Below are 25,847 nucleotides of genomic sequence, written 5' to 3'. Positions count from 1 at the left end.
AGCCTTAGGTGTCAATTTTCACTGTAACCGGGCGCAATCCTGTCAGCAGAGGCCTGCCAATGACTAAGATTTCTGTTGTCAATTTCCGAGTGTTCTGCCATCTCCACCTTACAATCCTCGAAACCCCTCTGTTGTATCAACACGAAATTCAATTCACTCATATGCCTTTTGGATTTCCTACCATTGTTTGGCTCTTGATGTCATCCTAGTTCTCGTCTAGGACGATCTGCTTCCACATGTTAAGTTATGGACTATTCCAGTATTCTTTCTAAGCCCAAGTCATTCTTTGGTAAACAGAAAGTCTGGATGGCTCGCGGCGAAGACCTTGCTCTTTTCAATACGCATCGGCCCAATATCCAGAACCTTCTTAGACATTCCTGTATCCCAGAGTCTAGCCATAACCTCTGGATCGGTCTTTATCGAGTTGGGGTCACGGAGGACGAAGCAAAGACATTCGTCGTTGTTTCATGCACCGATCGCAGAATCCGAAAGCTTACGCGCGATATCCTCAGCAGCTGCCCTATTTTTCAGCCAGGTCAAGCCCTCGACCGATTCAAAGTCATCAGCAAAGCAACACTTCCAGAGACAGCTTGCGAGCCTCAGCAGACCATGCAAGATGACCGGGAGCTGGAATATGAACAGGGACTACGAAAGGGAGACAAGGCAAAGAGCATTGCCAAAGACGAATACAAAACTATTCGCATATCCCCGTCCATCACGGGCGATAGTTATCTGTGTCGTCAAATACAAGCACGCCATGTGTCTGGAAAAGGAGAAGTGCGGTTTCAAACAGCCACGGCCGGGCCACTGATCAGCCTCGATGGCCGCACCTATCAGCTCACTGTGGCGCACGTTGTCAACTTTGAGGAGAAAGATATTTATAATGTCACTGAACGTACAACGGATGACTGGGACGACTGGGATGACGAAAGCGGTGATGATACTGACGGTAGTTGTTCCGTAGACGAAGATATTGCAACTTGGGACATCTCAACGGACGACGACAGTACACCAATGTCAGACGTCTCCGACGATGAAGCTCCCGGATCTTCATCAAGTAATTCAGCCTCAGAGGTTGCTACTCAACAAAACGAAAGTGGAACAGCCATTACAGGAGCAACTTCCCCCGACGAAGAAGCCATAGACACATCAGTTGATTCCTCTGCTTCACCACATATCCATAATTCAGAACGTCCAGTCCTTGAAGAATTTCTCATTGATCATGCCTCCCCATATTTGGGCTTTGCACCCGGATCAGAGAATTGCCAAATATCGAGAGAAATGGACTTTCTTCTCATTCCCACAAACGTAGATCTTCCGGCAGGGGTCTCTGAGTCCAAGATTGCAGAGCTAGTACAGATATCTGAAGCCTTCGACTTACAAGGCATAACAGAGCCTCGACCGATTATCATTGCTACATCGTCACTCGGGTACATGGAAGGCGTGGTATTCCCAGCACCGTCACTGTTGCGACCTCCAGGCTCAAAAGACTTTCAAACACTATATTGCATCGAGTCTGAAAAGGCTATGCAGAAGGGAACTTCTGGCTCGGCCGTTTTTGATAAGCGGACTGGCCTGCTCGCTGGATATATCGTGCTTGGATGTCCTAAAAAGAACTTGTGGTATATGGCTCCAATCTTGGACGTCTTATATGAACTTGAAGTCCGATTTCGCCAGAAGGGGAAATGCCAGATACGGCTCGATATGGATGCAGCTATCAGGCTGAGCGACCAAGGACATTCTCTCGACACAAATTGGGCCAGCCTTTGCAAAATGCTTGAGACGAGCCCAGACATTATCCCCTCACGGAGGAACCAGGGAATCCAACCCAAAAGTGCATCGAAAGACGCCAAACCCAGTCAATGGTGGATGATTAATAAATCAATGACAAGTATCTTCAAGACCTTCCAAAGAGAAGGACCATTATCTACCTATCACAGTCCTAAGATCTCGCTCCCGCCTGATGAGTGGCGAAGTCTATTTGGCCACAATCCTAATTCACCGGAGGGCGATAGACAGCTCTTTTCAAGATTCAAAACACTTGAGAGGGGGCTCCTAGGAGCCATGGTCTTCTTGTTCTTATATCCAGAAGCCACCCTTGGGGAGCACCAGATAACGAAAAATTTACCCATCCGTGGCACTTCATCTAAGACAACCAGAGAATCCCAGGTTTTCGAATTCTGCAGTAAGGAAGATGCGCCGCAGCCTAACATACGGTTTGGGGAACTATTTACTGAAGCTAAAGAGTCTGATGGACGCAAGTTCATGGATTGGCTGAAGGAGAAGGTATAAAGCAAACTGAAACATCTTTATACCAATGTATTTGCCGGCTGACATGATGTTAAAAGAGGTCGCCTGACAGTCACGATACTACAACTTACACACCGCATTGCATGTAAGTATTTCCAAGATCAATTTCTAGTAGCATGTAGACTAACTGAGATATAGCAATATGTGGGACATTGACCCTAGCAGAGCCATGGAACGACACGAAATTGTATCATCCCCTCAAGTGAGAGAATTCCAGGAATTTCTCTCCAACCTCATCGGCAAAAAGTCAAGCCCTATGATATTCTTGACCCAAGGTGTAAGTGACTCACGGTTATCTCTTAGTCGAAGCTTAGAAACTGACATTGTAACGTCTCAACAGACTTGGTCTGGATGCATCTTTCAAATAGTATTCAGTTTGCCGTTTATGGCTATTGCAAGTCAGGATGTATTCGGCAAGACACCCATCACTGGGCAAGCTGATTCACGATTCAACGTCAGCCTTTCTTTCCTCTACCAGCAGCAACACATTTGCAAGGGTCAAAGCGGAAAAGGAGCTTCCCAGCCACTCAAAACCTGCTTATACCAGACAACATGGTCTACAATCGTGACTGGCACAAGTGAACGATACTGGACAGCGGCATGCCTGAGTGACGGCTCCGAAGAACCGCCAATTGGTAGTGAGTCCTGGAATGATGCTATAATTCTGAGTAGCGGCTCAGGGAACCACACAAGCGATATGAAGAGAACTATGTCGCCTCGAGCATATGCTCTCGGTGCACTAGCCATGCAATTGGAGAAGATTGCCGAATATCATCGCCACATCCAGCTGACTCTTGACGCCAATTTCAACCTTTTTGTAAGGCAATCCCCGGTATTTTAGTAGTTCAATGACTGACTTTATTTATCAGGAGGACAAAATGAATCTTCCATCCAACGAATTATTGCTAATACATAACCAATACTGGATAAAGCATTTCTCAGATATTCTCAAACACTTTCTGGTCACGAACTCTGGGGTCTTAGAGAGATATGAAGCCTTCCTATTCAATGAGTTACACGATCCGTCAGATGGTGCGTTGAGTCATCCTCTATGGAGAAGTTTCTACCAAGAACATGGAGCTCCTGAGTCGACACAGCGGATTCGAAAGAGTCTCGAAATACTTCGAGATATCCAGAGCCATCTCGATTACCTTGATTCTAAAGTAAAGGTAGGAAAGGTTCTATCACATGGTGATACACTTTTGCACTTGAGGCTAAATTAAGGATATAGAAACTGGCGACAAACCAAGATCAGTCACGTATATATACAGAGGATACTCTAAGATTCGCAATAACCGCATCTGTAAGTAGGTATGAAATCACAGTCAAGCTAATCTCACTAACTTAGACCTTTAGGTTATGGGACTCATGAATCTAAGCTGTCAAGTCATTCTCAGCTTGCCAGCAAATGAATTTTCATTTTATGAATTTCTCATTTCATCGTTCCTAGTTGTTGTAATACCCTTTTTTATTTCCAAGATTTCGAGGCATATAATGCCTGTATCACCATCGATTTTCCTTATACTTCTTATGTCTTCCCCTTTACCACGGCAACTCAGTAGTGTCATTACGCGGAGGCTTGTTAAGATTCCAGCTTAGTGTATTGATAAATCATAGCCAGAACTGTTTCTTAAATGTTTAAAACAGCCACTGCATTTCTATGGTAACGATCCCACGGATTAGCCTCGAATATCAAATGATGGTGTTGTCGTCAGTTATGGCTTAGGAAGTGAGGGTTTACTTATTAGGATATCAATTTCCTATTAATAGCTAACTAGACTGCTTATACTTCTCTACTGTAAGATTTGCTGCCACTGGTTGCTGGGCTCACTTGGAAAACCTTCAAGGTGTTGCGCCATAGAGTTAGTTAGCCCTTGCACTACTTCCTGGCTGATATAACCACTAATTTCAACCATGAGGTTAAGGCACACTAGAATGCTCGTATAATCCGCCTGCAATATGTGGATTCTTCTGGTGGAAGCCTGAGAGCTTAGGCTAGGTGTAAAGTCACTCGCAGTCATAGTGCTTGTTATGATGACTTGAGCAGCCCGAGCTTTCTGGAACGTAAGGGCATCAGAGAGACTCGGCAGAACAGATATCTTAAGGGAAGCATAGTCAAATGCAGGTTGTTTGGGATCGTAGAGCTTTGTCTCGCGTATAACGCCGGTGTTGTTGGGAAGCAGAATGTCGGCGATGGGCACCGACTTCCAGTCGGTAGTGTCAGGTTGCGATTGAATCAGGGCCCGTGTGAAGAAACTCTGCATATCGGATACACTGCCCCCGAGTACCATGGTCGAGTCTGGGAAGTCAGCAGCTGTTGGGAATATTATTCCAGTTCCAGCAAAGGGATCGGCAGGAAGAGCTCCGTATGACCGCTGAGCGTCGTCGGATGAGAGGCCGGTAATACCAGGAGTCCAGAAATGTCTGTCTGTCAAACCGGCGAAATGCGTGGCGGCATTATCAGGATACTGGTCGTCGCGAGTTTTCCAATACGTCGAGTTGTCTGTATAGCCAGGCGGGTACGACGTTGGGCTCACCCAAACTCCTCGAGTCTCATTGCCTAGATGTGGGCCTGCACATGCATCCAGTGCCAACATGTTGACATCCGTATACGTGGAAGGGTCCGTCTTGTCAAGATAGAAGGCGCTCGATGGATCGAACTCTGGGTTCCATGACAAAAATGCATGGTTCGCAAATGGTTGTCGGGCGGTATCCTTTTCTCCAAGCACCTTGTTTTTGGGGTTTTTGTCGAAGTAGGGATTGTTACAGTGTCCCCAGCCAACAAGCTCGCTCTTTTTGGATATGTATCCATAGGTTTGATGGAACTCCCAAGCGATGCAGTCATAGTTAACGCCAAGAGATGCTGCTAGTTCTACAGCACCAGCTTGATCATAACAGTTAACAAGGGCAAGAGCCCCAATCTGCTTGTAGTTTCTGTAAGCATCAAGCCACGCCGATAGCTGAAAGCAGCCACCGTAGTTGTTGAACAATCTCAAGACCGGAATTGGGTCAGGGCTGTCTGGGTTGGGCACCACGAAGCTGGGAGCGCCGCCAGCAGTGTTGTATTTGAGCCAATGGTCTTGTGTGTTTGCTGGCTCTCCTGTGATGGGCTTCGCAGAACCGTGACATATTTTAACGACTAATGCCATCCACTGCTGTACATTTGTAATATTTTGCTGCACTGCCGCACCCAAGAATATTTGTAGTAGTAGAAGTGGAACTCCGGAACTGAAATACGACGGAAGCTCATTTGACAAGAAATAGAGTTCCATGGGGACCTTGGCTGGCTGTTCTTGACAGAGGACTGGTGTCATACTATCCCCTGGATAATTGTACACGTAGAATTGAGTTGGACCTAGAAGGCTACCAGGGTTCCAAACACCGGGGCCATCTCTGTACACTATCATCATGTTGAATACGACGATATCGGGATCCGGGTCAGTCCCAAAGTCATAGCTTGAGTACCATGTACTGCCGCTCTTGTCTGTCGAAAGCACGATGGGACCGTGCTGGAGTTCTTGGGGTACCCTGACTCTGACAGTAAACAGGACCGTGCGATCACTTTGAATGGCGACGACGGGGCGTGGAGCTGTCTGTCCAGACTGAGCATCATAAAGAATGTCTGTGTCATAATCTTTGGTTGGCTGCTTGAAGCAGTCAAGATCATGATGATCCTTGTTGTTGGCGACAGTTAATGGAAGCCGCTGGCCTGGAGCAAGAGTGACTGTTTCGATGGTGAGCATGGTTGAGTATTGAGATAGGGTCTGTGAAATGATGAATAATGATGCGTAGCAGATGGTAAGATTCTGATAGGACTTGGTCTCAGTCTTTATAGCCAACAGCTCGTAAACATTTTGGTCTATGACTGATTCTGGGCCAGATGCGGCTTTTCGTGGTGAGCTGAGATGCCACGAGCACCCCTGTAAACTCTGTATCAAAACTCAATGTCTTAGCTATTTACAGCAGTTCAGCTACTTGAAATAAAGCCATGTTTTGGATTGATGCGGCGAGGCGCAGTGACGTTGCTGCTTATAGATTTTCAGCAGCTAAAGTCAAAGCTATTTATCAATAGCGCAAGTCGTCCGACCAATTATAGCTTGACAACTCATTTAATCTACTCACAGCATAGAGTCTAGAATAAGCCATTTGTTTATAGTGCAAGGCATCTAACCAATTGTAGATTTAAAAATTATTGTTGTTCTCGCGAAATAGAGTCTAGAATGATAAGCCAAGTCGGTAAATGCAGGATAACATTTGCTAGTTAAAACTGTAACTTCAGAAAAGACAATACTAAATTGAATACGCCGTAGATATTTTCAAGTGTCGATACCACTACAAGCCGTTAACATTTGAATTGGTAATGAGGAGTGATGTAAACTACCTATATCAGTTGGCTAGAAAGTTAGACTATTAAGCTACACTCCTTTTTATTGGCAATCTTCGGGCTACTGCTAGTTCTAGTCCCTAAGCACTTACTCCAGAATCGTCGCGTCACTTATATGCCACGGCAAGCAGACCAGTTATCCATAGAGAAGTTGGTGATCTTTCCATCTTGGATGCTTATTATCGACCGTGAGATTCTCGATTCTCGATTTGCCTCAATCAATAATTCACCCTGAACCCGGGGGAATCCATCAGTAAACTTACATTTTTATATACATTAGTAGTGGAAACTATCTACATTCCGCCGCTGTAGAGATCTCTGGAAGGGGGCCAGTCACGGTCGTCAGTTTAAGTTTTGCATTCCCAAGATACACTTTACCAGCATGAGTCATCGGGGCAATCTGAATTCTATAACATACAGTCAGTCCACCTTTTGAATCTCATCACCATTCTCCCCGATACCGCCATCATACAGTTTTAACGCTGGAAAAGACATGTCGCCAAAACAACCATGTTCAGATGAGCATTATAATGCACCATATGAAACCCGACATGGTGTCGAAGCAATTATAGACACAATCGTGGAGCTTTTACCCCACGAGATCCTGCATCACCTCCGCGGTTTCCTGGAACAAAACCATCGATTAGCTATACACACTCAGCATTACAACTCGTTCGACGTAAAGGAAATTCGAGACCTTGACAAGCATCAGGCCTTGAGATTCAGGAATAAGACAGTTCTCATTTACGTCCTCAAGGGTGGTGGTATCGGAGGACTATGGGAGCTGGTTCTACACAACTATCTCTATCGGCGATGGTTTCAACCCTATCTCTCGGATATCGATCATGGCGAATGTATTGCTATGGTAATGAAGCCCATTGATCAGCCTCGAACATCCAATGATCATGATGCCGTCAGTCATGTTCTAGACGTGCATTCCATGATCAACCGTCGGCTTGACTCGATCGAACACGAAACACCGCCATTTTATACCACTCGTCCCCTTTTCAGGGCCTTCTTCATAGCCATACCAGGTCGGAATTGGGGTGGCTGCGCTGCTCTAGAGAATATCGCGTCTTTGAAAGTCCTAATTGTCCTCACTGGAGAGACAAAAGGACTCAGCGCACCGATTTCTTTCGCCTCTATCGCAGACAAATCTAAAGCAAGGACTTTGAATGGTCTGGAAGCCGTTGAAACCAACCTCGAGACAGCCGTCGACTTTTTAATGGAACTAGAACATCGGGAAGAAGATGTTTTCGGTCTTCAACCTGATCCAGTGGCTGCATCGAGAGGCATGTGCCCCTTTACTCAGGAGCCGTTACATGAGTGGGTGCAGGACCGGGCTCGGAGACTGGGATGGAAAGGCGGAGAAATTGTTGGGCCGAGTTCGCGGTGGGTAGACATGAATATGTACATAGCTTGGACTGGTTTTGGAGCGCAGGTTGATGCGGTCATGATGAATAACCGGGTGAGGGTCATGTGGGACTGGCATCGACGGAATTGTAGGTGCGATAAGGAATGGGTGTTTGTTGATGAAGATACATCTCAGGATAAAAGCAGGGTCACTAGTGCGTAGCAGATATATGGAGAAATCTAAAGATCTAGAGAATGAAACCTCTTACTATCCTGATTATAATTTAAGTGTCCTGGCAGCTAATATCTGCGGTATCCCCTTTATCTCATATAGGCATTTATGTGTTCAGCACTCTTGATACCAGTATTAGTTGAATTTCCATGTAACATATGTCACCAACAGAGAAACTGGCGACGTGGGACCTGATAAAAGCGACAGATAGCACAAACCAGTTGAGCGTGTCAAAGGTCCACCAAACGAGGTAAAAATGCTTGACAGAGGTCTCTGGGAGAAGGCATCGGCGAGCGGCGGGCTGCGGCGCTTTTAGCAGGATTTTGCCGGTACTACGGGGGTTACTTCCCTAACTAGTTAGCTCAGATGTAAAGGGCTTCTAAATCAATTAGACAACTACGCCATAGAAGGAAGCCCAATTCAAGGAATAAATATAATCATACAAGCGTGAAAAAGAGTATACAGGACAGGATCTTTTTCTTAATCTTTGAAAGATTTACTTTATTTTGTCAAGATTCAAACTTCAGCTCTTCGCACGTCATAACCCTGATGTTTGCGTTACGTACTAAGAAAACTATATTAGCGACACTATTGTCTTTCTAGCTGGGACTTCTTATAGAGATGCAGGCTCTTGGCGATGGCGATGTGCTTGGCAATCCGATTAAGCTCATAAACACAAATAGTGAGCAGATTGCAGCTAATTTCGAACATCAGCCTGGCATTCTATTGGCCTAGACATCAAAAACTAAGACGTAATTTTTTTCTTTACTCCGGAGATCCACTAAATCCACCGCCTCCACCAAGAGAAACAAGCTTCGGCGGGATCCCCTTTCTTCTTACTCTAATTTTTATTTCTACTGCAGTCTCTGGCTCTCTCTCTTTATTTTTTACGATAAAAACCTCAGTGTCGCCGTCTAAGAAAACAGCGGGAAAAAAATGACGACCGCACGCATCGAAGTGGACCGATCGAGTGGAGACAAAGATGCAGCTTTCTGGTCCGCACAAGAGGATGGCTCTGAGACGAAGCCTTACGGTAACGCAGCCACAGCACAACAAGAAGCTGCTCGACAGAAGGATATTGAATTTCGCCAGAGGTTTGGTGATGCTGGTCCACTTGGTCTCTCTGGGTTTGCCTTCGCGACGTTTTTAACAGCCTTGGTCAATCTCAATGTTCACGGCGTGACTATTCCAAATATCGTCATTGGGCCAGCTCTGGCTTATGGAGGCCTAGCTCAATTACTTTCTGGCATGTGGTGAGTGGTCGTTTATTTAAAACTGCATGTTCGCAAGTGGATTCTCATACTTGGATTAGGGACATCGCCAATGGCAATACAGTCAGCGCCACTATTGCCTGCTCGTATGGCTGTTTCTGGATCTCTTTTGCCATTAGTATGATCCCCAGTTTCAACGTCAGGGATGCTTACCCCAGTCTTGCCGACTACAACCACGCCAACGGACTATTTCTTATGGTAGGTCGCTTCTACACTCACCTACTCCCAGAGCAATCCAAAACTCACATTCTGTAGGGATTCTTCATCTTCTCAGTGGCCATAACTCTGTGCTCCATGAAGTCGAATGTCTTTTCTCTGACGCTTTGCCTTCTTGTCAATTGCACCTGGCTATTCCTCGGGGTGGCTAACCTCTGGACTGAAGAATCCGGAGCTCCTAATAACGTGCTCATCAAGTGCGGCGGTGTGACTGGCTTGTTGGTTTCATTCACAGCGTGGTATCTTATGTATGAAGGTTTGGCAAATAGACAGAATAGGTAAGTCTACCCATGAGTACGTCTGAATTGTACTGACACGTCGGGTTAGCTTTGTTCTGCCACCGAACCCTGATCTGCCGTGGAATCCGAGCCGAAGATCCCATGGATCTCATATACATTAACAGTTGATTCCAAGATTTAGCAAATATAGTAGCAATCATTCCAGTATATCCGGCAAGGCCCTGGCCACGCCTATAATTGTGCTCCCTTGTGCAGTAAGCAGTAGTGAGAGATGGGCTGAATTTTCAACGTCACAATCATCGACTTCGGCGATTCTGCCGATATGATACTAACCTGACGTCGAAAATACAATGCCGTCCAAAGATACAAATAGCATGACCCTCTTTCAGTTAGTCCTCAGACGACGAATTTTAACAGCAAGGTTATGATAGTTCGAATGGAGTGCCAGTCTCATATAAGCAGCATTCACAATCATGAGCAATCTCACCACGTAAGGAAGGATTAACAATGCCTCTGCAGCAATCATCAATAGAAATAATTAACAGGTGATCAAACACGGAAAGCTTGTGAAGTAAACACCAAGCTGTCGGGTAGGGACTTCGCAAATTATACTGACTTTGCTAAGCATCAGTGCTTGAATTTATACGAGAATGACTTGGAAGTGAAGCTCACTTTGTATAACAACCCTAAACGAGAAAGTTTATAACCTCGATCTAAGTAATACAAAGGCTTAGGTAAATTTAGTATACCTTGTCCTGACTTCAGAGTAGATTGTTTTAACACTCGAGCTCAACATCAAAACAGCAAGGTATGTCAGCAACAGAGCGACTCTCGATCACCTTACAAAGTGAGATGTCAATGAGAAGGAATGGTCGCTGATAAGCTGATCCTCGATCTCGCACTCTAATTGGCTCAACGGCAGTGCCGAGTGGACCGGCGTCTGATCTCTAACCAATAGATAAGGCTCGGTTAGTTGGTCTCGTTTTAGTTTTATCCCAAAGCGGAAAGCAGCGCGTTGAAACTCGGATTCGCTTTGATCTGGCGGGAATAGTGTCAGAATTCGTAAAAATAAGCATAGACTCACGAAATCGACTTTGCTGACGTTCGTCATTGACTTTGCAATTTGTAGTATAAAAGACTCACGGGAGGCAGAAAATAGTCGGGGTAAGAAACAGTAAATCTCTCCATTCATATTTATCTTGATACAAATTCAGTCACTTCTTTCGAGAATGGAACTCTCCAACAAAGCCGCGTACCTTCTCACCCCCAACAGTCCCCTGGTCGAGGTCAAACCTGCACCTGTTCCACAACCTGGACCAAATGAACTACTTGTCAGAACAGAAGCCGTTGCTATCAACCCAGTCGATGCTGTCAAACAGTCCATGGGCAACATGATGTTTGAGTGGCTGACATATCCTCTCATTCTCGGTTACGATGTCGCCGGCACAGTTGTCAAAGCTGGTGCCGACGTTACTCAATTCAAAGAAGGTGATAGGATCGTGGGACTAGCAGCTGGTATGGATAAGCGCGGACGAAGACCTGATGAAGGCGCTTTTCAGCAGCTTGTCAGCATCAGAGAGCATTTGGCTGTTAAGATCCCTGCCGGTATGAAGAGCGCTGATGCGAGCGTCTTGCCTCTTACTGCTGTCACTGCTGCCTGTGCGCTCTTCCAAAAGGATCAACTCGCGCTTCGAATGCCTCAGATCAAGAGTCACCGAAAACCCATTGGTGAGACAGTCCTGATTTGGGGAGCTGGCACAAGTGTCGGGAAGAATGCAGTACAACTTGCTGTCGCGGCTGGCTACGATGTCATCGCGACGGCATCACCCAAGAATTGGGATGCCATTCGCGGCCTCGGCGCATCTGTAGTATTCGACTATCGGAGCTCATCGGTAATAGACGATGTAGTGGCAAGTCTGAAGGACAAGAAGTGTGCAGGTGCCGTGGCCATCGGTCAAGGATCCATGGCAAAGTGTGTCGACATCATCAAAACGATCCCCGGCGCTGAGAAGAAAGTAGCCCAAGTCACCCTTGATATGCCAGCATCACCACCAACAAGCAAGCTATCCATGATTCCTTTCGTCGCAAAGTATCTCTGGCTGTCTTCAACAAACAGACTCAAGGTCCTCAGCAGCGGAGTGCAAAGCAAGTTCGTTTTTGGGACGGATATTGTGGAGTGGGATGTAGAGGCAAAGATTGCTTTGTTTCTGAGTGAAGCACTAGAGCTTGGGGAGTATGTTTTACCTTCAGAAGCTCGCATTATAGGCTCTGGTCTGGAAACGTTTTCTGAGGCCCTGGAGGAGGTGCGGAATGAGACGTCTGGAAAGAAAATTGTAGTTGTATTAGAATAAAGCAGCTTTGTCCTTTATGTATCTACTGTAATTGCGCCCTGTGTCTGGTGTTGGCGGTCAACCCTACGCTTACTCCTCTTCATCAGGGGGGCGAGACGGGGGCGCACTCCGGGAACTTTTTCGGCGACAGGTCGGAAGCCCCATCACTAAGTCTGACGCCTTCAATCTCATCAACTATGATAGCCTGTTTGACAAGGTTCCCCGGTGTCATGGTACATTAACGTCAGGAATTCGCTGCATAGGGGATGATGGAGATCAGAGTTGGCGGAAAATCCTCGGCTCAGATTAACCAGGCTCTGCATATTTCAAGTCTTAACTTAACTGGTAATTCAACTTAACCGAGGTAAAGTCTCATAAACCTTATTTAATTGCGCACTTTGATGCGAATTATCTGGTTGTCGCAAGATTACTGCAAGATTACAGGGCCCGCAACAGGAATGTGGCCAGCGTGATTGCTCCAGCAGCGGCCGAGCCAAGAATACCAGCTGTAGTCCTCTCAACTTCTCCCCGACTGAAACCATAAATCACGGCGCAAATATCCAGTGAATCAGCCAGGAGACCGACCATCAGCGCCCGCCGAATGCTCCTGAGTGCGATGTCAGTATCGAGTGTTCTTAGAGACACGACTAGAGTCCATTGGGGGCCCTAGCTTACTTTCTACCACCATCCTTTGCCTCGCGATCCTCAGCTGTCAACAAGAGTCCACCATTGATAGCTTCTCGGTGTCCCATCATGCGCACAAGAAGGTTGTAGGGCGCCGAAACATGGTACCCGTGGGATGCGCAGGTGAGCTGAGGTGCGAAGAAACTAGCAGCCCCAATTCCAATTCGAACAATTGCGAGGGCCTTGGTACAGGTCAAGAGAACCGGGGGCAGAGGCAAGTGACTGTTAGTTTGAGAAGTCATTTTGAGTGTGTTGGTTGTCGTCGAGAAGTGATGCTAATGAATTTGTGAAATAGAAAAAATAAGTAAGTCTGTGCAAAACAATATGACTGGTTTCTTTCGCTTTTAGAGATTATAGTTAATAAACAGACTGACCAGCTAAGCAAGCCACCTTAAGATCATAATAAAATTTATTAATTATTATAAAAGCTTATATTAAAGGTTAAATTATTACATCTTTATTTATTAATTAAATCTATAGCCTATAGCTTAACCTTATGGATAGTAGTTAACTATGTCTTTTATCTACTCTAGGGTGGCATGCTTAGACTTCTAAAAATAAAACACAAGAAACATCTCTCTAACTACTTCTTATCCATGGACTTTCCGTGGAGTCGACAGGAAAACAATTTTCAAGATTTAGGACCGGAGTCTTGCAAGGAAAGGCAATTGGCTGGGATCATCAGTTCAGGGTCCTTGCATACATTATGGGGATCTCCATACACGTCACTCGGCAGCGGGACCTGGTACTCCGTATCAGTCCCTGAATGGTAATAACATATAGCCGAGGCTAAATGGTGAGTTTCAATAAGATGGAGGAATGATCTGCACTGCACCGCATTGACATTACAGTCGTTTCGGTTGTGGAATTGACCACGCAATGCTCCTTATTATGCTCGACATTAGTGTGCCAAGGTAGCCCGAGAGTCCGATGACCGGGATTCGGCTTTCAGTAACTGCCGTGATAGGAGTGCTTTTATTCCCCGAACACTCGGCACTCAAATAAGAGCACTGAAAGTCTACACCAACGAGCTTCATCATCTCCATCTTTGATTCAATCTCTGACATGGAGAAAATATCTGAGCGGACAGTCATCATTGCGGGAGGAGGTATATCCGGCCTCTCCCTTGCCAATATGCTAGAGAAGGCCGGTATACGCTACATTTTGTTGGAATCTCATGACGAAATCGCACCGCAAGTTGGCGCAAGTATTGGTCTTCAATCAAGCGGACTTCGAATCCTCGATCAGCTTGGTTGCGCCGATGATCTCATGTCATTGGTCGACATTCCACTCAACAATACCTACATACGATACCCCGATGGTTCAGTGATAAGGCATCATATCAATGTCCAAGATCATTTAATTGAGAGGTAAGTCAGAGAAAGAGTCCTAGTAAGAAGTGTTCTAATATTTACCCTCAATAGACACGGCTATCCCACTATTTTTATCGACAGGCAGATGCTGATGCAGGTTCTGTACGATAAGCTCGAATCAAAAGCCTCAGTACATGCTGGCCAGAAAGTGGTTTCAGTTCTGGAGCTAGACAACGGCGTCCAAGTTACGACAGATAAAGGCAAGGTTTTCAAAGGAGATATTCTCGTCGGAGCCGATGGGATCCACAGTACGGTCCGAAAAGAAATGTGGCGCATTGCGTCGCCGGGATACTTTCCTGCTGACGAGTGGTCAAGAGTGCCGTGCTATTACAAGTGCATCTTTGGCATCTCACGCCCCATTAAAGAGCTCACGCAAGGCAGTCACTACATCTACAACGACAAATTCTCTTATCTCGTTCTGTTCGGGCCTGGGGGCAAATTCTACTGGTTCCTATTTGTCAAACTGCCGGCTCCTCTATATGGCCGTGATATCCCGAGGTATACCAAGGCCGACGAAGAGAAGTTGGCTCTACAGCATGCATCCGATCAGATCACTCCCGAAGTTACCTTTGGTCAACTATATGGAGCTAGAACTAGTTCTACCCTAACACCACTCCATGAGTATGTTTTCGAAAAATGGCACTATAACCGTATCATCACCATCGGCGATGCAGCTCATAAGGTATCAGGTCTTTTCCGCTATCTGCCCCTTGATGCTAATCTTCACCATATAGTTTGAGCCATTGACCGGTCAAGGCGGTAACTGCGCAATTGAGACTGCAGCGTCTCTTGTGAACCACCTTACTTCAGATGAGGGCACGGACTGGAGCAATGCACAAACCGAAGCTGCTTTTTCCGCCGTCCAAGATGAACGTTTGCAGAGGGTCCAATGGCTCGTCGACGACGCCCACAAGATCCAGCAAATACATGCTATGGCAACACCTCTCCTAGCGACTATCGGTCCAATCTTGGCTCGTCTTTCAAGCACACAAACTGTACTTGAACTAGGTGCACGCAAAGTCATTGGTGCAACGCGAATAAATAGCATTGCTATACCTCGACGACAACATACAGTCCCATTCAACGATGAGCTACCCTCTCAGCCTCTTTCTTGGAGCTGGCTTCCTGTTGGCCTAGGAGCAATTAGCCAGGCAGCAATATTCCGGCTCGCGACACAGATTCTTGGACCATTGGAGATCCCAGCTACTTTCGGCGGCGAGCCTCTGGTGAAGCATTACACAGGGCTTGTTACCTTGGATAAGATCTTGTCACACTTGGTTGCTGTATTTGGAGTTCCTCTTGCTTCGGATAACGTGGCGGCGAACCTGCAGTGGATTTCTTTCACGCCGCTGTTGTTGTCAACTACACTTGACTGGACTTTGGAGAGCTACCAAGTTGGTTCAAAGGGTCTCCTAACTTCCTTGTAAGTCATGCATCAATGACAAGTATCGACAGTCAAGAGCTGACCGAAGTGTGATTTAGTTCGTCGATCTTCAGCACCATTTACCAATTGAAGGCGGTCGGACGTATCGCACCTCTATATCATTTGATTGCAGTATGCGAGAGTGTCTTCAGGGGATCTGTAGCCCCAACAACCAACCGTGCGATCGACAAGGAAGTGGTGGAGGCTTTCGTGCCCGGCATCACCCTAGGATACATTATTCCCACTGCACTGATGCTCTGGTCATTTAAGAATAAGGAAACTTGGCAGAAGGCCACTGCTCTTTGGCAGCCATTCCCTGTTTACGTTGGTCTCATTACTACTGGTCTATCGACTTTCATGCGCGGAAGGTGGGCCAGAGACACGCCTCGACCCTCGAAAGAGATTTCAGGCCCCAGAAAGCGAAAGACCGAAACTCACTCCCTATTGAGATCTGTATACATGTTCGGAACCGCAGCCACAGCACTTGTCCATATATACACTCTCTACCGCACAGCATCGAGTCCAGACCTCAGCTTTTCTGGTGTTTTTGGCAGCATCAGATACATAGTGTCTGGTGCATCTCCATCTGATCCATCAGACAAGATTCACGCGTTCTTACAACGCGACATGTTCTTAAATGCGGTTTCTGTTCTTGCCAATAGCTTCTACCGGACTCTTACTCTGCGCCGTTTAGGCTATATCACTAGCAAGGAAGCTTGGACGGCTTCTTTAGCAGCATTAGTCGCGCAACCAGTACTTGGACCGGCTGCAACTCATATTGCGTTTCTTGGGTGGAGAGAGGAGATGTTTATGAGGATCGATAGAAGGATCAATATATAGTGAGATGCTTTTCTATGTGTACAATTGGTCTTATCACTTTGAATTCAGCTCTTGAGCATTATGGACATGGTCTGATTGATCATTTTTTCCCATCATGCAATGTGATGATGGGTTGTGATTCATTCCATTCGTATGTATCTACTTCTTCGAGTGCTGATAATCTTATCGTTTCGGATTGATCAAGTAGTGAAGGGGTTGAAGTCAACGCCAAGACGATCAGCTTCAGCCTTCAACTTCTTGTTCTTCCTGGTCAAGTGCCACTTGATGATAGACGCAAGGGTAATACCAAGACTGGCAAAGACAATCTGCAAGATCATGGCCATGGTGTATCGAGGTTGATCTCTATCAGGGAAGAAATAGGGAGAGATGACGTTGCCAAGATGACCAAAGATGTTTACAATGGCACCACCAGCGGCTCGCTTCTCAGGAGTCTGACCAAGAGTAGAGACAGCCCAGGTATACTGCAAGGTATTGGCGGAGAAGCAACCAGCTGCGTAGAGGAAGGTCATGGCGTAACGAACAGCCGCGTTGCCAGTAGCTACGGTAACAATGAAACCAACAACTGAAAAGGAGAGGGGGATGATGATGTGAAGACCTCGATCCTTTCTGCGATCAGAGTCCCATGACACGTAGAAAGTGCAAAGAGTTCCGAAGACATAGGGAGGGGCAGTCATGAGAAGCGACGTGACGTTATGACCAAAGCCTGTTGAAGTTAGATGGGTTCAAGTGATCAATGGAGAATGCAACATACCAAGACCTCTGACAATGGTGGGGAAGAAATTGTTGAAGCCATAGGACGAAGTGATAAAGATGTTCATGAACAAGAACATGTAAAGCTTGAGATCGGTAACAGCAAGCTTTAGACCATGCATGACGGTCGACTTCTCAGAGAACTCAACTCTGTCGTCGAGAATTCTCGCAGCAGCAAGTTTACGCATATCCTCAGTCATGTATCGCGTAGCACCGCCAGTAGGAGAGTCGGGGTAGTTGGGCAGGACAAAGAAGGCAGTGATGGCGAAGAAACCACTGGCAGCACCCTCGATGATGAAGAGCCACTTCCAGCCAGCGAGACCCATGGGACCATCAAGACCGGCAAAGACACCGGCGGCGATGAGGCCAGAGAAGGCTTGGGCTAGGACGAGACCGGAGTATAGGAGGGCGACGCGGAGGGCGAATTCTCGACGGGTGTACCAGCAGGACATGAGGAAGACGGCCTGGAAGATGTTAGTGGGTGATTGGGCGTGTTGGGGGGAGGGGAGAGGGGCGTACACCGGGGAAGAGAGGAGCCTCGACGATACCAAGGACGAACTGGACGCCCCAAAGGCCACCAGCGCTGGTGCAAAGAACGGTTAAAGCTGAGATGGCAGACCAGATGAATGCAGCGACAGGCAAAAAGATAGAAGGTCGGACACGAGTGATCAACATGTTGGACGGCAGCTGAGCAAGCATGTATCCCACAGTCAAAACCGCAACAGCGGTCTATCAAGTTAGCACCATCCATCTAACATCACCACTCTCGAGTCACATACCTGATAATCTCCCTCTCCAAGGTTAAGATCCTCATTAAACGTGTTCAAACGCGCCTGCGCAATGTTCGTTCTGTTCAGGTAATTGAACATGTACAAGATCCAAAGCTGAGGCAACATCCACATGTCCAGCTTCCTCACAATCCTCTTCTCCAGCTCCGCCGCGTTGGGCATGCCCAGGCGCGCAACATGGTTGATGTCTGCAAACGCATCCGTGGCCTTCTCCTGCGCAATAGAGGGAGCGTCGTTGAGGTTTGAGCCAATCTCCTTGTGCTCGTCACCACCAACAGTTGGTTTCTCGTCAGACATAATGGCAGACTCAACAAAAATATTACACTAGAGGAAGAAGAAGGAGGACAGAGGAAAAAGTCTGTCTACCGAGCACTGAAACTTTGTTGAGACCGCCCTGTTTTTATACCCGGCGTGAAACTTCCTAATCCAAAGCCAAACTCCACAGAAAATGAAAAACAGGGTGCTGCGTCAAGACTGCGGGGAAGCGATGACGGGGAATATCATTTTCTCGTAGTAGAAGGTGCTAAGAGGCTTGGCCTGTGTAAACTCTCACAGCCAAGAGAAAGCCAAGGGAAAAGCTAAGTTGGTAACGGTTATACTGTGGGGTGAGGGTGATGTTACTGTCGGCGGAAGACAGGGTCAAATTCGGAGTAATTCTGGCGTAAGGAGGCTGAAAACGCGGCGGGAATATTCATGATGGAGATAGGGTATTACAGCCTCAACTCCTCACGCTAACTCGTAGATATAATGAGTGTATCTGAGATATTTCCCTCCTAGATTATAGTTTTGAGGATGGCATGACTTGTTTCTCAGCTCCTCTTGGCGAGTGATTTTCCCTCCCTTCCCCAGGTCTTGGTCGGCGACCACTTCAACTGCCGATTTCCCACCCAGCCAAGACTCATCTGGGGGTTTCTGGTCTGTAAGCGAGATCCCCTCACTCCACTATCAGTCGTTCCGCCAACCCTCCATTGCTCCAATGACCAGCCTCGCAATTGGGGTTCAGAAATGCCTCTTTTGTTCTTGGCGGCCCACGGGGAAAACCCGGGATGCGTGGGAGAAGCTTTTGAAAGACGTGGGATTGGGGTCTTGGCTGGAGCCTGGAGAGGAGTCTCATGAATCAGATTCCTTGCTGGAGTAACAGCGCGTGGGGTAGAACTCCACATAACTCGGGGTATCTGAGGTTATTTTTTGCTTGCTTAATGCTTAAATCTCGGTGAAGATGGAATAGGCGAAGGAATGCCAAGGTGAAGTCTCGGTGAAATAACAAGACCCGAGGATTGACGATTGAGACGTGTCATATCGCAACAATATTCCAGGTAAAGTACGCGGGTTCTTCACCCAACGTTACGCTGTCCCATATTTCTCCAAGGCGCTCAATACCGGGGTCTCACCTTTTCTGTCCGCAAGTGACGGAATGATTTGGAGCTGAACTGAATGCGTCTGCCGGTGGATGCACAACAACAGCAACATATTCACTGGTCAAGGAAATGCGCTCAGACTGAGAGATTTACGGTTATCATAGACGGCATATCGAATTATTCTTGGCTTTGCTCTTGGCTACATAATAGAGAAGGAAAAAATCGGAGCCGCAAATGGCCAAGATATTTTGTGTTTGTTCTAGAATAGGGTAACCTTGTTGTGATGCATGGTTGAGTGGCGGGGAGACGGGGAGATCCACTTATACACGGAGACAAGTCCGAGTCTCCAAGACCAGAAGATGGGGTAACGTAGTGGGTGAAGTATTTAAGTAACGAGTTCCCCGACAAAGTCTTGAGTGTGGCAGTCTCTTCACTGTTGGTTCTTCAATCACTTAATTCGGAAGAGTCATGCATACAATTACATCACACGATAATCCATCAAACACCTTTACACAAGCCAGATGATCACTTAAACCCCTTCGTCAAATTAATTCTCTCAAGACACTAATACATGCCGATCCCCCAGCTTTTTAGACGATCCCATCCCCAGACTCTTCGTCATCCCTAATAAGTATTCTTGGTAGCCAAGCCCCAGAAGTACGCCACCCACGCGCCAAGAATAAGCACAATGACGGCAGAAAAGTTGATAACGCCCAACTTCTTATGCTTCTCCGCGTGACCCTCACTCTCAAACTCCTGCTTCTTAGCGTTGATAATATGCCCGTTCTCAACTCTCTTCTTGCGACTCCACTGAAGCTGTCCAATGAAGTCTGTCGCGAAACCAAGAGCAATCATGATAGCTGCGACGACGACGGAGCCAGCTGCTAGTGTTACGTAGAGAATAGTGACGTTGTCGTAGTTGTTCTCGTCGCGGTCTTGGAGAACACCTGCGATGAGACTCACGATTATGGTCATGCTGTTGTTGATGGCGATTTTGATGGCGTAGCCTGAGCCGAAGACTTCTTGATACCACATGCTTGTACGGATGCTGTCGATGATGACTGTAGGGCCAAAGGAGCTGGCGACAGCAAAGATTCCGAAACTAGCAGCTGTGCCGGACACAGTAGGTCCCCATGCCACAAGACACATAGACAGGAGCATACCTAGTCCACAGACAAGCATGATTGTAAGACGCTGTCCGAGCATGTCGACAAAGATGCCAACTAGCGGAACAAAGAAGAAACCAAGGTATTGCGACATGGAAGAGTACCAGCCCGCCTTGACAGCTGAGATCTTGAACCGCTGCTCCGCAAGCTCAGTGCTATTCGTCGAAAACACATTAGCCGTCGACGTCTGAAACAGCGAGAACAAGCAGACCAGCCAAAACGACCAAGGCAGGGTAAGCATCTTTCCAATCTCAAACTTCTTATTATTCTCCGTCAACTTCTCCCCCGTCGCAGGATCCCTCGTGCCCGCATATCGCTTCTCACACCAGCGCGTAAACCACCAAAAGAACAACGTCGCGACGTTTGTGAACAAGTTCATAAACACAGCCATCCAGTACGCCCAGCTGAAGTTGCCGAGATTATCAGCGATGACATTGGCGGTGGCTTTTCCGACAAAGGAGCCGATCTTGCCGATGCCGAGCTCGAAGGCGAGTGTTGATGCAAAGCCGGAGGAGGGCGGGAACCAGGAGGAGAAGATCTTGTATTGGGCGACTTGGGTTGCGACGTCGCCGAGGGCTTGGATGACGATGCCGCCGATCATGAATTTGTAGGAGCGCACTTGGGTTGCGGCTGCGACGAGGATGGCGCCGATGGAGAAGACGGCGTTGCCCCAGAGCATGGTGCCTAGGTAAACATGTCAGCGGGAGTATGTATTCGGTGAGTTGAGGGTGTACATACTAGCTCCACCATATCGGTCTGTGAGAATACCACTGACGAGAATAAGAGCAGTCTTGATAAAGTTCTCGCTTGTATCAAGAACAGCATACTGCGTATTGGTGATGTGAAGTTCCTGTCTAGGTTAGTCAAGTTCTCCATTGAGAGATGGTCAGCCTACCTTCTTGAGGGTACTCTTTAAAGCACCAGTGACGCCACTGCTCCAATGGCCTCCAAAGCCAATCATACTAACGATGACGACAGATAAGATCTTCATGCTCAAGGGCACAGGCTTCTTGCCATGGTCATCGCTCCCACTGTCTGATTGGTCAGACGCGGGAGTGATGGTCTCTGTCTTGAGCTCTTTGGACTCCATGATGCTCTGATGATGCGATGAGATGAGATGAGATGGAAAAGATTATCAGATAAAACAGCAACGGCTGTCAGGTCTTTATCAGATCAATCTCGGTGGGGTCACCCTCCGATGTTTATATTTTCTCAACAAGGTTTTTCTTCTCTTCTCACGTTCGAAGCTAGGGGCAGTGTTAGCGGCCCACTTGGCGTGTCACTCACGCGAGCTGAGTCTGGACCCTCGCATTGTCCGATGTCATGTAAGGACTATTGAACGTTAAAACCTCTTCTAGAACGCTTCTAAAAAGGAGATGTTTATAATAGCGGGCGCATCCCCGGAAATACGTTTGCCATTTTACCACCAAAATCTCACGTTCATGACTCTCTCCAAGCCATTCTCCTTTTTAAAAAGCACACGAGTTCTCAGAATCTGATAACGCGTTCCCCGGTAGCTCAAAGCCCCCTAAATTACCATCTCCTCGGTACATGGGTGCAAATCCCTGCCGTAAAGAGCTAGATCCCCCGAAACCGCCTGACGTCGGAGCGAGAAGGTTTATCACAGTGAGACACCAAGACCCGCAAAACTCTTCCCTTCTCCCACTTCTCACTGTGAAAAAAAACATCAAGATCATCGCTTTGCAGCTGATCTGATTGATAACCCCAAAAAATGGCCTGTTTATGCGGGTGCATCAATCAACTGATTGATAACTTTGATCCGAAAACGGCCGCCGGTCTCGCGTCAGGCCTGAATAAGCACCTCGAGGCCATCCGAAGCATCCTCGCTAGGAATAAATCCCTCGCCAAGGAGGTTCGCTACCAGATCATCCCGAGCAACCAGCGCACAGCAAAGATCCTATCGCTGCATTCTATCGATCTTGTAAAGATTGAGAGGCTGCATAGCGTGTACAAAGATGACGTCAAGGGTTTCTGGGTAGCGTCTGGTGATGCGTTACACCAGGAGTTACGGCGGCGCATTTCGTGTATTACGATATTCTTGAGATCGAAAGTGGATGATAATGCGTGGGCGTCGCATGATGTCGCGAATCTCATACAGGGACGCACGTTGTCCGAGTTGCGATATGCGGGCAGCAAGTACATCAAGATCGCCCGACGCCTGGGTGGGATTGGGTCGATCCTCTGGCTGCCGCTAGAAATACCGGCCTCGACGTAAGTTTTTAGACTTCCGACCAATCGGCTGAGCTGACGAGATCAAGATATGAGCGTTACCTAAACATGGATGATGCCGAGGCCTTTGATCACATTAAGAACCTAGGCTCCGAGGCGCCGGACCTGAGCCTTTTCGTGCAGCGCCTCATCACGGCTCAACTTGACGGTCGGTAAACTTATATCCACGCGAAGAGGTCCGTGCTAACGACGTGCTAGATCCCTCGCTTGTCTCGTCACATCGAAATTTACTGCTCGAGTATGGAGACTGCATATCACCAGCCGAGCAGGGTCTTCTTCTACTACATGCTCTTGGCGGAAATGACATTCCGCTTGATTTGTTGAAATGCGCCAAGATTCCCATGAGACGATGGACCAATGAAGGAGAGATACAGAGTATAACGGCCTCCGATTTCGGGTTCAGTGCTGAAATAATCGGGTTGCTTTCTAGCGATGAGCGTCTTGCAGAATTGGGACAACGGCCGGAAATTACTCAGCAGGCGTTGGAGGATGGCACGATTATCTGGTCTTTATCGCCTGAGGCGCAGAAAGAGCTTTCTCATCGATTGACACCGCAGACAGCGGAAGATTGGGCGACGACGGCGCTCAGGTTGCTATGCTTTGCATGTCCTCCTTGCTATGAAGGCAAAGTCAATTGGTACGCCCAGTACGATCTCCCCCAACCCTAGCTTACCGTTGACTAACAATAAACAATAGGGCGCTGCCGCTGAAAAAGGCGATATGGAACCTCCTCGACAAAGCGACAAACCAGAAACGACTCCCCTCGTCACTCCGAACATGCGTCATCGAAGCTCTCCTCTTCTTCTGCGAGCGCGACCTCTTCACAATTCGCTATGCAGCTGTGGAACGAGCAAAGTCCCTCCTTCGCAAAAACATGTCATTTTACTACCAAGCATCAGTGACTCTCTTTGACAGCATAATTTCGCGCATAGATGGGAATTTTCAGCGGTCAGAAGCTCTAATCGTTGACTTTTTGGCGGCGGATCATGAAGGAAATACACGATCTGATAACGCCCTACGAGGAAGATTGCACATATCTAATATTGAAAACAAGATACATCGATATGACCCGGCAGTTGCATCGACGATATATAATTGGGAAGGAATTCATCCGCTTTCGACGTTTGAGATTGAAGTTACGAGGAGACTTCAAGGCGTGGCGGCAAAGTTCTTCCATTCCATTGGAGACTTCAAGACAACGAGGGCGTCTTTGGAACAGCATCTCTGGCTCAACTCGACGATGCCCATAAGGCCGAATACTAGGCTACTCATTGTTACGAGACTAGCTGAGATTCACTGCGAGTTGCACGAATACGAAAAAGCCCTCGAGATCATACAAGTTGAGCTCGATGGCATGACGGCACGCAAAGGCCGTCCGTTCCGAAGATTATCCATGGCCAGAGCAGAAGGCTACATTGGCCTCGGCCGCTTAGACGACGCAACGACTGTTCTTCAAGAGCTCATCAGCGTCGAACCGCCTGAACTCGATGACTTGAATGATCAAGTCCTTCGTGTCCGCCGTCTCATCCTCTCAGCGCGGATTCACCACCAAGGCAACAAGTTTCCCGAGGCGCTACAGCACTGGCAGCTCACAGGCCAAATGATAGACAGTCTATCGATCTTTAAGTCACGGCATGGCTGGACACTCGCTATTGTTCATTTATCCATGGCACATGCTCATATTGCGCTTGGTAATGAAGAACTTGCACGGCAGGCGTGGAATGCGGGCGTGGAGGTTGCGATGAGGGAGAGGTTTGAGTATGTTTTTCCTGTGCTGGCGACGACGTGGCTGCATAAGATTGTGGGGGAGATCCACGAGGTTAAGGGATGGCCGTTGAGGGTGATGTTGCCGGGAGGGAAGTCGGATTTAACTTGGCTGTAGGAAGATGTTATGTTGTTATGATTCCTGTACATAATTCCACTTATATTCTTGATAATAGAAAGAATAGACAAAAAGATATAATTTCGAATAAGCAACCTACAAAAACGAAGGGCAAGTGGCGCAGGGAAGATTTTAGGATTTAGGTGCGGAGTTTGAGAGTTATAGGTTCTAGGAGCGGATACCACTGCACCACTCACCTTTCGCTGGGGATATAGAGAGTGGTTTTGGTACACAAGGGTACGTGCTGATAACACTTCGTAGGCAGCATTTACCTTCGTATGCTGATTAATTGTTCCTATGGACCCAAATCTTTATAAGGGGTAGCCACTTGGGGTACTGCTGCCCGGGGGGAAGTTAGATCCGACTTGCCTGCACCACCATGCTCATGCTTCGCCGTAATAAGACGATCCTCTAGACCATCTCGTAGCTCGACCAGGCGAGTATCGTAACCTTCAGAGACATCAGCACAGTGTTTATCCTGGCCCTGGAGCTGTTCGGCATCACACTAAAGGGACATAAAGTTATCGCGAAAAGTCATATCAAGCTGTCTGTTATAGCTGTTCTAGATCTGTTTTGAGGTCTTGATATTCTTTTCCGATAAAAGTCTAATAAGTCAGCAGTAAGAAAAAGAAAAAGAGACGTGATCTAGAACGTGCGACCTGCAAAAACGAAGGATGAGCAGTGCAGGGAGGATTTTAGGATTTTCGGTACGGATTTTAGAAAGTACCCGTTGGCTCGACTTAGGTTGCCGCCTACTCCCTCTCTCAAAGGTGTGAGTCAACGGGTATGGGTTTTAGGAGCGGAACCACTGTACCACTCATCCCTCGTCGGGAATATGGATAGAGATTTTGGGATATAAGGGTATCGTGTCAAGGATAGAATGAAGGGGCAGGCTCTGGCTTTGAATGGCTCAAAAGAGTTGCAGTTGCCATACAGAAATTAGGAAAACCAATCATGAGAAGTTCTGCCTAATACTTAAACCTGGCAGCTGTGGTCCT

General features: G+C 47.3%; 10 protein-coding genes across 10 annotated transcripts; 6 read left to right on the top strand and 4 right to left on the bottom strand.

The window, feature by feature from the left end:
* Positions 1 to 246: 246 nt before the first annotated feature.
* Positions 247 to 3,909, top strand: FMAN_05349 (uncharacterized protein; the record flags this gene model as incomplete). The annotated part of the gene is made up of 7 exons (XM_041828003.1): positions 247 to 2,286; positions 2,349 to 2,395; positions 2,449 to 2,587; positions 2,651 to 3,127; positions 3,180 to 3,479; positions 3,542 to 3,613; positions 3,667 to 3,909. 7 exons carry the CDS (start codon positions 247 to 249, stop codon positions 3,907 to 3,909), a joined length of 3,318 nt encoding a protein of 1,105 aa, XP_041678909.1.
* A 194-nt stretch (positions 3,910 to 4,103) lies between these two features.
* FMAN_05350 (uncharacterized protein) lies at positions 4,104 to 6,053 on the bottom strand (the record flags this gene model as incomplete). Its single annotated transcript, XM_041828002.1, has 1 exon — positions 4,104 to 6,053. One exon carries the CDS (start codon positions 6,051 to 6,053, stop codon positions 4,104 to 4,106), a length of 1,950 nt encoding a protein of 649 aa, XP_041678908.1.
* Positions 6,054 to 7,187: 1,134 nt separating this feature from the next.
* FMAN_05351 (uncharacterized protein) lies at positions 7,188 to 8,270 on the top strand (the record flags this gene model as incomplete). Its single annotated transcript, XM_041828001.1, has 1 exon — positions 7,188 to 8,270. One exon carries the CDS (start codon positions 7,188 to 7,190, stop codon positions 8,268 to 8,270), a length of 1,083 nt encoding a protein of 360 aa, XP_041678907.1.
* A 945-nt stretch (positions 8,271 to 9,215) lies between these two features.
* Positions 9,216 to 10,166, top strand: FMAN_05352 (uncharacterized protein; the record flags this gene model as incomplete). Its single annotated transcript, XM_041828000.1, has 4 exons — positions 9,216 to 9,532; positions 9,592 to 9,748; positions 9,806 to 10,044; positions 10,094 to 10,166. 4 exons carry the CDS (start codon positions 9,216 to 9,218, stop codon positions 10,164 to 10,166), a joined length of 786 nt encoding a protein of 261 aa, XP_041678906.1.
* Positions 10,167 to 11,234: 1,068 nt separating this feature from the next.
* FMAN_05353 (uncharacterized protein) lies at positions 11,235 to 12,356 on the top strand (the record flags this gene model as incomplete). The annotated part of the gene is made up of 1 exon (XM_041827999.1): positions 11,235 to 12,356. The coding sequence occupies one exon, from the start codon at positions 11,235 to 11,237 to the stop codon at positions 12,354 to 12,356; it is 1,122 nt and encodes a 373-aa protein (XP_041678905.1).
* Positions 12,357 to 12,773: 417 nt separating this feature from the next.
* FMAN_05354 (uncharacterized protein) lies at positions 12,774 to 13,261 on the bottom strand (the record flags this gene model as incomplete). Its single annotated transcript, XM_041827997.1, has 2 exons — positions 12,774 to 12,942; positions 13,011 to 13,261. The coding sequence occupies 2 exons, from the start codon at positions 13,259 to 13,261 to the stop codon at positions 12,774 to 12,776; spliced, it is 420 nt and encodes a 139-aa protein (XP_041678904.1).
* An 823-nt stretch (positions 13,262 to 14,084) lies between these two features.
* On the top strand, positions 14,085 to 16,655 carry FMAN_05355 (uncharacterized protein; the record flags this gene model as incomplete). Its single annotated transcript, XM_041827996.1, has 4 exons — positions 14,085 to 14,389; positions 14,444 to 15,074; positions 15,127 to 15,815; positions 15,875 to 16,655. The coding sequence occupies 4 exons, from the start codon at positions 14,085 to 14,087 to the stop codon at positions 16,653 to 16,655; spliced, it is 2,406 nt and encodes an 801-aa protein (XP_041678903.1).
* Positions 16,656 to 16,834: 179 nt separating this feature from the next.
* On the bottom strand, positions 16,835 to 18,490 carry FMAN_05356 (uncharacterized protein; the record flags this gene model as incomplete). Its single annotated transcript, XM_041827995.1, has 4 exons — positions 16,835 to 17,358; positions 17,407 to 17,869; positions 17,925 to 18,134; positions 18,185 to 18,490. 4 exons carry the CDS (start codon positions 18,488 to 18,490, stop codon positions 16,835 to 16,837), a joined length of 1,503 nt encoding a protein of 500 aa, XP_041678902.1.
* A 1,685-nt stretch (positions 18,491 to 20,175) lies between these two features.
* Positions 20,176 to 21,807, bottom strand: FMAN_05357 (uncharacterized protein; the record flags this gene model as incomplete). Its single annotated transcript, XM_041827994.1, has 3 exons — positions 20,176 to 21,401; positions 21,456 to 21,567; positions 21,613 to 21,807. The coding sequence occupies 3 exons, from the start codon at positions 21,805 to 21,807 to the stop codon at positions 20,176 to 20,178; spliced, it is 1,533 nt and encodes a 510-aa protein (XP_041678901.1).
* A 642-nt stretch (positions 21,808 to 22,449) lies between these two features.
* Positions 22,450 to 24,849, top strand: FMAN_05358 (uncharacterized protein; the record flags this gene model as incomplete). The annotated part of the gene is made up of 4 exons (XM_041827993.1): positions 22,450 to 22,949; positions 22,997 to 23,115; positions 23,166 to 23,613; positions 23,664 to 24,849. 4 exons carry the CDS (start codon positions 22,450 to 22,452, stop codon positions 24,847 to 24,849), a joined length of 2,253 nt encoding a protein of 750 aa, XP_041678900.1.
* Between the last annotated feature and the right edge of the window lie 998 nt (positions 24,850 to 25,847).

This window comes from Fusarium mangiferae (assembly GCF_900044065.1).
Source record: "Fusarium mangiferae strain MRC7560 genome assembly, contig: FMAN_scaffold002, whole genome shotgun sequence".
In the NCBI taxonomy this organism is placed as follows: Eukaryota; Fungi; Ascomycota; class Sordariomycetes; order Hypocreales; family Nectriaceae; genus Fusarium; species Fusarium mangiferae.
The sequence above is the reverse complement of the archived record's forward strand: the minus strand, read 5'-3'. Positions and strand labels throughout refer to the sequence as shown.